Source organism: Danio rerio, chromosome 24 (genome assembly GCF_052040795.2).
Source record: "Danio rerio strain M-AB ecotype USA chromosome 24, GRCz13ab, whole genome shotgun sequence".
Lineage (NCBI taxonomy): Eukaryota > Metazoa > Chordata > Actinopteri > Cypriniformes > Danionidae > Danio > Danio rerio.
The window spans coordinates 24,229,673-24,244,926 of NC_141044.1; the positions used below are offsets into that span (position 1 = coordinate 24,229,673).

The following is a 15,254-nucleotide window of genomic DNA, read 5'->3' on the forward strand; positions in this document are numbered from 1 at the left end:
TTTGAATTGCGGTCATTTGAATTATTGACAATTGTAATTTAATAAATCTGCATTTTTTTAGCATTAAAAATTGTTTTGAATTTCAGAATTTGAGTAGTGAACATTTGAAATGAAAGAAAACTGAATTTTTCTAGGATGATTTTATAGACGTATTTCTATAAATGTTGACGTATTTATAGACGTTTTTCTTCAGATTTCGTGTTCTGAATTCATCAACTGCAGATATTGCGTTTGTAAGAATACAGTTTCAGGTTTTCAAGATGAAGAAATACAAAACATCAAATTCAATATTCTAAAATTCAAAACCAGAAATTCAGATCGTGAAATTCAGATTCTGCAGAAAGTAGGTCGGGAGTGATCAAGGGGGAAGACTAGACGATCACCGAAAAGTCCAATAGGAATCACTCACCTACTTGATTCATGGTTTTGGACGAATTACAGGATGTGAATTACGAGTTTGGGAGCATCTGGAAATTGGTCAAAATAAATGTTATTTTATTTATCTACATATAGTCTAATGTAAAATTTAACTCATGTATTTTATCTTTAAGAATAGGGAAGGGCTGATTTTGGTTTCGGGTTAACGTAAATAAAACAAACATGTTGAAAACTCAAATAGCTACTCTATTCACAACAATATAGACTTAACACCTCGTATGTTGTTACCATTTAAATAAAGTTTAAGCACCTAACAAATGAGGCTAACAAGAAATCTCTGAGCGACTCATTCATAAAGTCACTTAATTAATTTATAAATTAATGAGCCGATTCAAATGAATCTGAATGAAAAATTCAGTGACAGAGAGAGATTTAGCGCCACCCACCGGACATTTTGGTTTGGTTTTAGTCAAAAATGATATTTTGAAATGTACGGAAAATTTTGTAAATGCATCTACTAAAAAAAATCATGTTTAAAAATTTCAGTTGTCTTAAATTTCAGATGTTCAAATTTAAAATCAAAAAACAATTCTTACGGCATATAAAAATGCAGATCTATTCAATTACAACTGTCAATAATTCAATTTAACATTCCTGCTGGTACACAATAGTGAATGCTGCTCGCTGGCTGTAGGTAATCACCGATGTTATTTTCAATGAGATCACATTAACACGGCATGATTTAAATCGGCGATTCATCGGCGATTCTCTTATGCCTAGTTCAGACTGCGTGATTTTAGCCCCGATTTTGACTCGCCGACAGGTTTTGAGATATCGCCGACAAATGCCTGAAATTACAGGCAAATCGCTGCTCGTGCACGTGAGTGACAATCACACAGCATGATATCAAAGACGCCATCTGAGAGAATCGCTGATTAGTCGCCGATGCCTGTGAGATATTTGACGTGCTAAATATCTGGAGCTGTCGGCGATTCAAATCATGCCGTGTGAAATGAATTTTGACTGAAAATAACATCAGCGATCGCCTGAAGCCAATGAGAGAGCAGCAGCCACTTGTGTGTGTGTGTATACATGCAGGCCAGCGGGAGGCTGGGGGAGAAGTTAAAAGCGCTCAGGACGAAAAACTAGTGTCGGTTTGAAAGGATTTAGGAGCACCTGTGTCTGTTTGACGTTTCATACAGAAAGAAATTAGTTTGTTATTAACTTAAGTTAAGGAGAAATGGCTAATTCTCTTTAAACCCAGGTGAGCAAATATGTACATTTTCTACCCCATTAAAAGCTTCTTTCTCATTATGTAGTTAATAACAAGATATACTACGTGTTTTTGGCTGTGAGAAGTAGTTTGGACGAAGTTGGCGATTCTTTGTATTGTAAAGTCATGCAACGTGAAAGTCCCTGTCGCCGATCTATTTTGCAGTGTTAACACAGCAGCGACGAAACGCTAGCCCAGATAGTCATGCAGTTTGAAACATCTGTGACACGACTATGAAAATCACGCAGTCTGATCTAGGCATGAGATGATAGTTCACATTGTGATTGTTACTCACACGCACGAGCACCGATTTGCCTGTGATTTCAGGCATTTGTCGGCAATTTCTGAACTCGGCATTAGCATCTAAATCAATTTTACATAGATATAATTTGAAACTAAATAGATTGTTGTATGTTTATGAGATGCTGTAATAAATTTGAACGCATTGTTTTTATTTTACCACGCATGTGTAGACTGCATGAAACATTAGGTCATGAATATTTACTTGAAAGTCTTGGAAAAGTCATGGAATTTTAGTAGTAAAAATGTGTATGAAGCGTATTAGTAGTTTGGACACAAACAAAAGATGACAACGGTATAATCTGATTTCTTTAGCTTTATTTACAGGCAATAGTGCTCAATCCATGTAACCATGCAGCTACACTTGGGGAATATGTCAGAGACTGATCGTTTCCTTCATGTTTCATGTTTTCATAACAACTGGGAAAAAGCTAACACTGATGAAAGAGAACTGCAAGTCTCCAAAAGTAAAAGTACAACTAAAAGTGGACTACAAACCAGTTTCAAATATTTGTCAACATCAGCATGATCAGCATGTTTTTTTTTCTGTTGTTGTTTTTTTTTTTTGAAGAGTTCACATCCAGACTAAAGCAAAATATATAAATACCTACAATAAATGGTCTCTCTCTCTCTCTCTGATAATGAATATTACTACACACAGAATGCATATACTTTGCATATATTTGTTAACATTTATGTTAATGATGATGAAAATAGATAAATCTTAGTAACATATGTACAAAGCTGTAAAACACTGTACCGACAAAGCATCTGGAACAAAGTTACAATCAAAAAAAATTCTCAACCGTTTTATTCATTGTGTGTTTAATCCTCACAGTAGCATAAAGCCCTTAAATGTACTTGGATACAACATACTGTGCATATAGGGCGTACACATACTAGATTATGTCTTTTTTTTGTTTTGGATGCAACGTCGTCCCCATTGGTACATTCCAACTGAATGGATCATTACTATCATAATGCCCTTCAAGCATTCCATTTCCAACCAGCTGTACTTCAAAGATCAGCAAACGCTTACCAGTGGAAAATCTACAGCTTATTTCAGATACTGTATGTACGCTGTTGAGGTGTCTGGTTGTTCCTTTTTCTCACATGAGGATCATTTATACAGCATGCTTATATTAAAAAGTAAAAAGTCCAGATGGTAACAGACAATCATACCAAAATACGTAAATCATCTGATATAAACAACCTGTATATACACACACATTCTAAAAAAAATATATGTACAAATACATAAATATATAAATACAGCCTCTGTTATACAAAAATAAATAGTTTCTCTTTTTTAATCCTCCTTTTTGTTGTAGTATTCTTGTTTCATCCATCTTCTGGATCATGTGTCCCTTGTTCCTCAAGCTGCTTTGTGTTCTCAGTTGTTCCCTCTTGTTGTGGCTCAGCTTGTTGGAGTAGCCGGTTTATGCTGGCCTCGGCTATTGATAACAGGGTTAAATCTGTGGGAAGAATAAACATTTATTGATTAGAGTTGGATTTCAAACTGCAGTTCATTTGTCTTGATGCATAAAGCAGAAGTGAACGCACCAGCAGTGAGCTCTTCTTCTGTGTGAATGCATTCGTTGAGCGAGTGGTCGTCCTGAGACTGCAGTGGAGCGTCTGACAGACTGAAGAGCCGCAGAGGAGAATCATCAGACACACAGAACCCCTCTTCAGGACAGCCAGGAACCCTGAGAACAGCACAAAAACACAGTTTAAATTCAGTTCTGGGGTTTCTTCACCTAAACATGTACATTTCCCTGACCATTAACTCACACTCAAAACCTTTAAGAAGTTCTTTCCTCAGCAAGATAACCTGAGGAATGTTGGTGGGGAAAGCAGCCATCCAATATTATGGAAGTCAATGGCTGTCCAACATTCTTCAGTAGATCTTTTTTTAGTGAGTAGAAGGAAACTCAAACTGGTTTGGAACAAGTGAAGTGGGAGTAAATGATGGCAGAATGTTCAGATGATGGGGATTAATGAGGAGGACACTGAACGATTTTAAGCCAAAAGAGCAAAACCAATTTTTGTCTGAAAGTGAAATAAAATAAAAAGATCCTGGAAGAAATACTGGCTGACATTATCCATGTATTTTCCATTAGAATTACAGGTGGGCATAGATTTATTTTTTAAATCTAGATTCATCTCACAGTAATCTTGAAATGAATCTAGATTAAAATGGCTCATTTGGATTCTGCCGAAGTCATTCAGAGTATGTGTGCTGCCCAAATAATGACCTAATGTAAGTCTTTGAGTCAGGTGGCGCATTAAGCAGGTCGCACACCAGAAGCGCCGCTCCGCCACACAGCGCTATGCATTTCAAAATTCTAAACATAGGTTTCTATCAGGGTACACACTGGCGCCGGAAGTCCGCGGTGCCCAGCCACGACTCAGGACACTGTTCATATTTCTGCCACGCCACAGAGAGCCATCTGTTTAGTTTCATGGTAAATATCATGCGAATGTGCGCATCTAGTGTGCGATACTTTTAACTGTTATGTGCGCACCGTGTCACGGCGTCGAGCGGCGCATCCGGTGTGTGAGCTGCTTTAGACCTCCTATAGATCACCGGTTTCCAAAATGCATCACAAACTGCTTGAGAAACTGTTCTACTATGATAAATGGAGATGAAAATAAATGATGTTCAATAAGCGATCAAACAATTACCGTCATGCAAGACCGAACCCAACTTTGAGAATAGATTAATAGCGATATTTTTTTTTCATGCGATATTAGTCTTGTGTTAATGCTGCATGTTAACGCCGATAACGACCCACCACTAATTAAAATATCTCATGAAGGTAGGTTTAATACTTCATTCCTGCTTTGCTATTTGTAAACCTGTAAAGTAGTTCAATTTGACTGTTGAAAGAACTGAAAGCTCAATCAAATATTAATGTCACTCAAAAGAATTGTTGCTGTTGTTATATGAACTGATATTAAATTATATTATCTTAAACAATTGGAAAAATCATTTTCATCAAATTAAACAGTCTAATAATAATAATAATACAATCAACATGATTGATGATCTTGATTAATTCAACATTTTATCTCCATTACGATTGATGAACGATTATTTTATTTATGTATTTACATTTTTTTGCCCTCTCCACACTTGTCAACATTACCAAGCTGACCAATCACAGAGCTTGAGCTATATGTCATCACAACATGTAGTTACATTATTTGAGAGGTCAGCTTCGGCGTCAGTCACAGCAAGGGGTATGCAAATGCATACAGGCTGTGCCAGCCCAGACCATACGCTGCGTTCGATGCAGAAGTGTAAACAGACCAGGGTCACGTATCTCCACACGCGGTTGGGGTACGTAATTGAAAAAATTGACCTAACAAAATTTGATTGATTATAAGTTCTGATTATTGATTACTTTTCGATTAATCACCCAGCCCTACAATAAAAGAAGTCATTTCTGATTTCATTTTTCATCCAGGTTCATTGTGAATTTGTGGTTTTGGCCCATAACTTTAATTTTAGTGCCTCATCACTCACAACCTCTTTTATGTCCCTAATGTGACACATTTACAAACAATCAAAATCCAACGGTCAAATAATCCTTGTTTGCATATTTGTCAGACAAAAACAGCATGCATTTCCATTAAGGCTGTAGTTTAGCACATGCTCACATTCTTTACTGTTGATGAAAAATCAATATAGAGACTTTTAAAATGCATTTCTTTTCTCTCTTGAATCAATTCTGAGTTTAGATTTAACAGCAGATGGCGCTCTAGACTCCTTTTTAACTGAACTCAAAGGCTCACAATTAACACAGCTTGTGGGTTCTGCCGAGTCATGCAAGTTGGCTTTAATGTCATGACATTATTGTAAACACAGCTCACTATGAACACTTGTAATTTGCTCAAACCTTTCCCAACTTTATTAATTATGATTTTTAGGTTCAAGATGAATAGTAACTAAGCAATGGGGATTCAAGCAGAGTATGGCTGTTTGTAAACATACAGCGCCATCTGCTGTTATAAATGTATCAATACTAGAGAGAATAGCGATGCTTATTTTTTGATAACGTCACAATTGATGCAAAAATCTTTACTGTCAACTCCTATCTTATTTCCTTAATGGATTTTTCAGACTATACAGATAAAAAGACACAATCGCTTCAGTATCACAACAACATATATCAACGTTTAAAAGTAATACTGGCACTTAAAAGTGGACTGTTCTTAATTATAACAAAATAAAAAGCCCTTACCCGTTACAGTAATTGTGAATGTTTTGTTGCTGATTGGGAAGGTTCTGAGGCAGCAGAGCATCACACTCCAGCTCATAGTTGGGATCCTCCTGTTAGACATAGAGAAGATTCAACATTAACATTCACTGTTGTTTAATACCTATTATGTTGAACACAAAAGAAGATATTTTGAAGAATGTTGGAAACCACTGACCTCTATAGTATTTCTTATTCTTACTATGGAAGTCAATGGCTACCAGTTTTCAACATTCTTCAAGTTACCCTCTAGTGGTTGCAAACATTTCTGAGTTGAGTAAACTCTCAGTTTTGGATGAACTGTTTGTTTGTTGGTCAAGCTGGTGTGTGGTCATACCTGGTGTCCAGGTGGCAGGCGCTGAGCGGCATGTTTTCCATTGGGAATGTATTCTGCTTTAGGAGCGTATACGGTGTGGGACGGGCTCAGATGAGGGTCTACAGGACAGGCCCGACCCAGAGCCAATCCCTGCAGCGGGACCATGGTATACTGGCATGGAGAAACCGTAGCTGCCAGAGTTGGAAAGCGCATGTCTAATGTTTGTTCTGAAAATACAAAAAAACATTCAGTTTAATACGTCAACATTTAGTTTAATTAGTCCTGTGAGTATCTGTGATTTAAATAAAAATAATAATTAGCTGCTGTAATATTTAAATCAAAGCATCTTCCTCTCCTTACAAAGACACCTCTAGCTTGATAATGCTTTTATTAGTGAGAACCTGTCACTTATGAGATCTACCAATAGAAAACAATAATCATCCAATTAGGTCTGACAACTAAAAACACTTGGTTTTCATCGGATTTTGTAAATAAGAACTGACCATTATTATTCATATATTTTTTAAGATTTATAGGCCATTTTGCCTATATTTGACAGAACTGTAGAATGACAATAAGTAAAAAAAGAGAGAGGGTGGGATGGGACAGGATCGGAAATGTTGCGATGTGATGTTGCGATATATGTCGGCGCTCTAACCACTGGGCTATTGCACCGACTGACCAATATTTCTTCTATTGAGAATCACATTTTTATATCGCTATTATTATTTACAGTACTGCAAGATTTACATAACATTTTAAGCATTACATAAAATAAAGTGTTTACATTATATTTGATGTAGAAATTGTGGAACTAACAAATAAACGGGTGTGTGAAACTGACAACAAAAAAAGATACCATTAAATAATGTCTCAATATATATGGAATTATGATAATTGACCAATAAATAAAATATAAATACGACATTAAAAATAGCTGTAAAATGATCAAATCTCTACAGCACATTTGGGATCTTTCTTGTGTTGATATTCATCATCACACATTAAGTGTAATTACTAAGTCAAATATTTGACAATTTCAGCAAGCACATTGATAAAACAACAATTATAAAAGTTCATATATCATATGCCATAAATATAACACACCCCTAAATCCAAATTTTGATGGATAAAATAAAGGCAAACTCCCTATTTTTTTTCTAATTGGAGAATGGGGCTGCAAAATAGATCATTTTCAGTATCAATATCGCAATGTGATCATTTACAAGTCACATCACAGAATATGAATTAGAATTGACCATTTACAAGTGTTTTTTTTTTAGGTCTGTGACTGTATAAGGATTTTAAAAACATTCAGGCATAAGAAATTGTACTGTTTGTAACTTTAATAACAATTAATTTTATTGAATTGTTTATACAACAAAGACTATGCAGTATTTTTACATTTAATTATTTAATTCTCATAAAAGGATAAAACACTGTTTATTTAATTTGTCTCTTTTTTATTGAATTCATCTGTGCTTGATGTTGTTTTATGCAGATGCCCTCCGCTACAGAATCATCCCTATCAATCAACTAAAATGACCAATTCTTTCCAAATAAATATTTAAGTCATCTATTAAAATTGTATTCATTTCAGAATACATAAATCAAACAATAACAAAATATTGCATTGATCGATTTTCCCAATATCGTGCAGCCCTATCGGAGAAGTTACGCACAATAGAACGGAAAAGACTGCAGCAACTTATAACTTTAATTATAAAAATAGTTGAGTAAACATGAAGCTGTACTCACTTTGTTTAGCCCAGACTCTCCACAGGCAGATTGGGATGAATGCCACGATGATGAAAACGAACGCTCCGAGCACAACACCCACTATGAGGTAAGGCAGATCTCCAGGCCGGGGAACAGGGTTTCCTGGATGCTCGGGTCTGGATGATGCAGTCTCCGGGGGAGTGGTCCTCTGGTGAGGGCGAGCTGAAAATACAGACAGATGTTCACACACTTCAGAAGATGTTCAGAAGAGAGCTCTGTGCTGGACATTGGCTGAGGTTCGGTTCACAAAGTGAGGAAGAGGAAAAGCAAACAAACCTTTCGTTTCTAAAATGACGACATTGCCGAACTCACTCTCTCCTCCTTCATTGAAACACTGCATCTTAATGTCATAAGCTGTTTCGGGTTGTAGATCTGTGATGGAGTGCCAATATCGGTCACCTAAAAAGAGCACAAAGACATTATGTTTTACATTCCTTTAAGATTGAAATTTGAAAACAGATCTTTTTTTTAAAAAGGGCACTTATTTTACGCGAATGTTTAACTTTGCACTGTTTTTGCATGGGAAATGTGACAGGATACAGGTTAATATCCACTGCTCTATGGACATCTGTCGTGTTAATGTACAAAATAAACCTGATGAAACATCCACAAACCGAGATTAAAGCATCTTCTTTTTATAATTGTACTGACAAGCGGCTGTGGTGATCTTTAATTTACTTTATTACAAACATGCAATGTTTCAAAAACATTTTAAACTTGTAAAACTCATTCTTGATCACATTTGATGATGATTGATGACCACAGAGAGCTGAACACATCCTGTAATCCCGGTTGCTTTGCGCATGTCCTGTCTTGTTGATTTTATTATACGCGTTACTACTGAGACATGTTAATACGTGTCGGTCTATCCATCCGGTGGGCGGGGAAATTGCACTCCTACGCATGTTGAGGTGGGCCTTAAAATAGGAGGGATCTGGATCCTATTTTAATGTCATGAAATAATTTTTTTAAAAGAGACTTATTGTCTTTATATCACTCCAATATTACTGTGGACACGTTATATATACCCACAAAAGGACATAAAAGATGATTTTCATTATAGGTGCCCTTTAAAACACAGTCTATAGAGCAGTGAGGCACACCAACAGCACACATTTTCAACCTCTCTCTAATCAAACACACCTCAATCAACTCATCAGAACATTGGAGGAGACTCCAAAACCTGAAATGAAAGGCTCTAAAAAGGCATACACACTGTTAGTGTGCATACAGGAACAGGGTTGGGAAACACTGCTATAGAGGTCAAACATGTCAAAACAAATTTACGAAAAAGGTTTCATATTTTAATATTTCTTCTGTTTTCACTGACTGATTTCTTTGCCAGTATCAGGCTTGATGATAACATCAAACAAATTATGCATCTTAAGGATATTAAGTCAGCGTTTAGATAACGCTTCTGTAGTTCTGATTAAAACATGCATTATTTTTTATATACTAAAGGCTAAGTAGGTTTTCAGGGTGATTATTACACTCTCCATGATGAAAAACAAGTTTAATTTTGAGGAATTGTTTTTTATTGTGCAGTTTTGCAGTTTCACATTTAACAAAGTCAATTTTAGTACCTAAAAATAAGCTTAAATGGTGCTGTTATGAAATATTCTAGATTTAGTGTGCCAATTTTAGTCCTGAAGATCTTGGGTGCTTTTTGTACGAAATGTAAAATAGATTTATGAAAAAACACATGAGTGTCAAATATTACAATTTTTTGCCAAAATTTGTGTTTCTTAAATGCTGAATATGGACATGGACTTTTGTCAGTCAGCCAGTCCAAGCGCTTCTATTACAAAATCGCAATGTTTAAAATCTGATTTGTTTTAAAAGCGATCTTCACTGCCTGATAGATATACCATATAAAGTGGGTCTCAGATTGGACAAGAAGCCCTGCATAAATTCCATTTCCCCCCGGTCAGGTCTTAAATTTATTTTACCTCAGCATTTTCAAAGAAGTTTCTGCGCTAACCTGCTGCTACTGATAGCACTAGCGTTTACACAGTCTTTCATCTTGTTTAACTAAATGAATGCTTAAGTCTATTTAACTGATTGTATTTTATTTTATTACAACATCAAAGCTGTAAAAGGAACCTATTGGAAAATAGTCACATTAATCTTTCACTGGAAGTCCATCGATGGCTAAAAAACACTTGCTGTGCATGTAGTCCATTAACAGCTAAAAGGATCACACGCAGACATACACACACGCACACACACACAAACACACACACACACACAAAAACAAAAGAAGGCAAGAGAGATAAACAAGACTGACCTTCCACCACATCTTTTTTGTAGTCGCTGTCGTTGTCACTATCGGTGGGTCGGTAGAAGATGTAGAATCCATAAATGGGGGTGTTATTGAGTGGAGTGTACTGTAGAGAAAACAGAGACGTGTTTTATTTGGATAATCCCATTATGATGACAAGTATTTGACCATATGAAAGAGTTTAGTGAAAAAGTGCTTACCGTCCATTTGAGGATGATTGTGGTCTCATTGATGGCTTCGTTGTAGGTGATGTAGGGTCCGTCAATGGGACGTCTGTTTGGAGGCCCGCTGCCCACCACTGTGTAGGCTTTGGAGGGGGCGCTGGGTGGACTCGCTCCCAACACATTAACAGCCAAAACTCTAAACTTGTATGATGTTCCTGTGGAGACACAATGGAAATATTAGGAAGTTGGTAAAGATCATCACAACGATACATGTTTCAGTATGCTAACATAACTGAACATCATTATATGTAACTTTCACAATTTAGGTAAAGGGTCTGGCCAATGTGTTTATAACAGGTTTTTTTGCTGCATAAAATGTTAATTTAACAGGTAACTATATATAACTATTTAACACATACCTATTTTAACTGTACATTTTTTATTAATCTGAACTGAAAGGTTTATTTTGCTGCTTATTCAACACAAGTTTATTTAAATAATTACATTTAAATAACTGTATGTCAGAGTGATTTCTTAATTGTTTTTCTGTTGGAAAAAAAAAAGGGTTTCTGCAAGTCAAATTTAAGACTTTTAAAGATCTTTTTAAGACTATTATGAAGGAAATTTCAGAAATATACATGGAAAAACAATAAGGATTAATTCTACTGGTCAGTAGCAAAGATTTATACTTGCCTCATTAAAAAAGTTCTAATTTAGTAATTTCTTAGCCACATATTTTTCTTGTATACAAATATACACAAATTCTACTTGTATACATACAGCTAAAGTCAGAATTATTAGCCCCCCTGAATTATTAGCCGCCCTGTTTATTTTTTCCCCAATTTCTGTTTAACAGAGGGAAGATTTTTTTTTAACACATTTCTAAACATAGTTTAAAAACTCATCTCTAATCCCTGATTTAATTCATTAGTGCCATAAAGACAGTAAATAATATTTGACTAGATATTTATCAAGACACTTCTATAGAGCTTAAAGTGACATTTAAAGGCTTAACTAGGTTAATTAGGTTAACTAGACAGGTTAGAGTAATATGACAAGTTACTGTATAACGATGGTTTGTTCTGTAGACTATTGGAAAAATATATAGCTTAAAGGGGCTAATAATTTTGTCCTTAAAATGGTGTTAACAAATTTTAAAACTAGCCAAAATAAAACAAAAAAGACTTTTTCCAGAAGAAAAAAATATTAGCATACTGTGAAAATTTCCTTGCTCTGTTTAACATCATTTGTAAAATATTTAAAAAAGAAAAAAAATTAAAGGGGGGCTAATAATTCTGATATCACTTGCACATGTTTTTCAGCATAACTTTTCTATAGTTTTAAAAACTAAAATAAACTCAATTGACGCGCAGCAGTCTGTCCAGGACCCCACGAGGTAGCTCTAAACAGAGAACTTTTAAACAAATATTATAGTAAGAATGTAAGGAAGATGATTAAACCATGTTGGTAAATAAATGTAACTTTTATTGAAGGTTAATTGTTAGTTGTTTGATTGACCGGGTAGCTTTAAGACTCATTTAAAATGACCTAAAACTTAACATAACCATATTTCGGTGAATTCGTTTTTGAAAGTTTAAACAGCAGACATCCTGTAAACACCTAAATATTCTTCAGAACTTTTTTTTTTTTTTTTTAATGAATCAACCCCCCAACCCCCCCCCCCCCCCCCCCAAAATTAATTTATTTTGATTGATGCATTTTTTGTAAAAAAAAAAAAAAAAAAAAAAGGGAAAAAATTCATGTTATAAAATGAGAATTCTAGATCACTATATCACCTTATTGAGAATTGTTTCTTTGCTTTTTAAATGACGATCCTGGATCACTATATTACCTTGTTGATAATTGTTTGTTTTTTAAATTAAAATCCTAGATCGCTATATACCCATTTGATTCCTTTACATCACATTAAATCCATATGCATCAGCCAATTATATAACATGCATTATAATATAAAACCAGTTGAATTTTTTCAATAATTGATTTATTATTGTTTCAGTTACACATGAAGAGTTTAGATGCAAAAACTCAAAAGTGCCGTTTGAAATTCATCTAAAACTAGCATTTTTCTCAAGCTGTTGTGTGTAGTTTCAGGAATTTTATTCTAAGTGCAAAAAATAGGTTATTTTCGTTGCCTTTAAAGTAAAATAACTGAAAAAAATAGGAGTTTGCGAAAAATGAAAACTATAGAGGAAATTATTAGACAGGACAGGAGGTTTTTGCATCTAAACTCTTCATATACATTTTAATATTAATAAATTGATCAATGTTTCTTCAGAAGAGACAATCCTAACATCATGATCCAGCACTACACACACTGATAAGCAGGTATTATATGAAGCAGACCTTTCTCCAGGCCGGTGACCTCCACCGAGAGTCGGGACGGAGGGATGTTGTTTACCGCCACCTCCCAGTCTCCACTGCCCTTCCTCAGCTTCTTGTGCTCCACGCGGAACGACTGGATGGGGAAACCGCGATTCCCTCGAGGGATCCACGTCACATAAGCGGAGGTCTCGGTGGCCATCGACACTGTGGGTCTGTCTGGAGCTTCTGGAGCTGCGGACACAAAAATGATGATCAATGACAGAACAAAACACCAGCACACCACACACATTCACTAACACACCACACAAACTTACTGTCATCATCCTTCATTTAGGAGTGTAAAAGATCAAGAGAACAGTAGTGTTAGCGTCACTTGTCAAGTACGTAATCTTATAGTTCCAAAATACTTGTTATTGTGTATTGCAAGTATAAATAAATGCAGTTTAGTCCTTTTGTTGTCATTAAAGGAGGGATTGTATACTCACGAGAGAGACGAGGCTGCACCACTGGTGTTTTTGGAGGTCCTATTGGTCCCCCTCTTCGCCCTGCAGAACAATGAGGAAAAACATCAGCGTTATTTCATACTACTACACAAATGTTCACAATATGTTTTAAAAATAAAACTTGATATTTAATTGTTAGGGCAGCACAATATTGGAAAAAATGATTTTACTTCAATACATATTGCGACATGAATATAATTTCAGCAGATGACTTAAACAGCTCAATTTGTAAAGAATTCATCATTTCATATTGCTTGAGATCAGCATAAATGTAACAGGCAGCATTTTATTTTTTATGTTAATAAATAACACTGCATAGTCTTCACTGCATAAAAGTTAAACACAAATAATCTTTGATAAAACTGCAAATGTTATCATTTCTTATACACAAATGGTATAAATACACTTACAATTGTATAGTCTATATAATATAGCTATAACTCAATCAGATTTACTAAGGGATGTATTAACTGAAACTTAACTGGACATTTCATATTCTGTGATGTGATTACTGCGATATCGATGCTGAAATGATTTATTGTGCAGCCCTAATTCTAGATGTTTAATTATAACATTATGTGGTGATTTTTTAATTGAATCTCATTGTTGTTACATTTAAACTACAGTTAAATTCAGAATTATTAGCCCCCCTAAATTATTAGACCGCTTGTTTATTTTTTCCCCCAATTTCTGTTTAACGGAGAGCAGATTTTTTCAACACATTTCTAAACATAATAATTTTAATAACTCATTTCTAATAACGGATTTATTTTATCTTTACCATGATGACTGTAAATAATATTTTACTAGATATTTTTCAAGACACTTCTATACAGCTTAAAGTGACATTTAAAGGCTTAACTAGGTTAATTAAGTTAACTAGGCAGGTTAGGAGAATTAGGCAAGTTATTGTATAACAGTGGCTTGTTCTGTAGATTATCGAGAAAAAAATATAGCTTAGAGGGGCTAATAATTTTGTCCCTAAAATGGTTCATAAAAAATTTAGAACTGCTTTTATTCTAGCCGAAATAAAACAAATAAGACTTTCTAGAGAAGAAAAAAATATTATCAGACATACTGTGTAAACTCCCTTGCTCTGTTAAACATCATTTGGAAAATATTTTAAAAAAAAGAAGAATAAAAATCGAAGAGGCTAATAATTCTGACTTCAACTGTATATTTTCAAGAGAGATTTATCCTGTACAACTATTATTAGCTACTTAATGAATATTGGAAACCGGTAGCTATTGAAATCCAAAGTATTTTTTTAATTTCCTAAACCCGGTGGCTATCAGTTTCAGACATTCTTCATTTGTGTTCAACAGAAAAAAAGAAACTCATAAAGGTTTGGAACTCTTTGAGGGCTAGTACATTTTCATTTTTGTCTGAACTATCCATTTAAAGCAGTAAGGTAATCCCGAACTAGCTGTAAGGCTGCGTACATTTGCCTGTCCTGAAGGTCATCATGGCAGGCTGCCCGAGTCCAGCACAGTTCCTAGCAGCCATTTCCACTTCATAGAGGCTGGCAGGCTGCAGTTTGGTTAGTATGAGCTTGTGCTGAGACCCTGAAATAGTGTTGGTGGTCCACTCTCCAGGAGACTCTCCGGCCTGAGATAGATTAAGAAAACACACACAAAAATCAATAGGATGTGAGG

General features: G+C 35.2%; 2 protein-coding genes across 10 annotated transcripts in view; both read right to left on the reverse strand.

Annotated features, from left to right (window-relative positions):
* The window catches only part of vipr1b (vasoactive intestinal peptide receptor 1b), a 738,286-nt gene that overhangs the window by 473,164 nt on the left and 249,868 nt on the right, over positions 1 to 15,254 (reverse strand). The gene's annotated exons all lie outside the window — the stretch shown is intronic.
* boc (BOC cell adhesion associated, oncogene regulated) overlaps positions 2,250 to 15,254 on the reverse strand; it is a 95,747-nt gene continuing 82,742 nt past the window's right edge. For 2 of the 5 annotated variants that reach the window (XM_087308190.1, XM_087308191.1), the window contains 11 exons: positions 15,042 to 15,207; positions 13,582 to 13,641; positions 13,118 to 13,327; positions 10,790 to 10,968; positions 10,596 to 10,695; positions 8,585 to 8,707; positions 8,288 to 8,470; positions 6,551 to 6,756; positions 6,199 to 6,287; positions 3,515 to 3,657; positions 2,250 to 3,426 (listed from right to left, as the gene is read on the reverse strand). In XM_087308190.1, coding sequence (XP_087164316.1) covers positions 3,293 to 3,426; positions 3,515 to 3,657; positions 6,199 to 6,287; positions 6,551 to 6,756; positions 8,288 to 8,470; positions 8,585 to 8,707; positions 10,596 to 10,695; positions 10,790 to 10,968; positions 13,118 to 13,327; positions 13,582 to 13,641; positions 15,042 to 15,207 — 1,593 coding nt within the window. In that variant the 3' untranslated portion in view covers positions 2,250 to 3,292. 5 annotated transcript variants of the gene reach the window in all.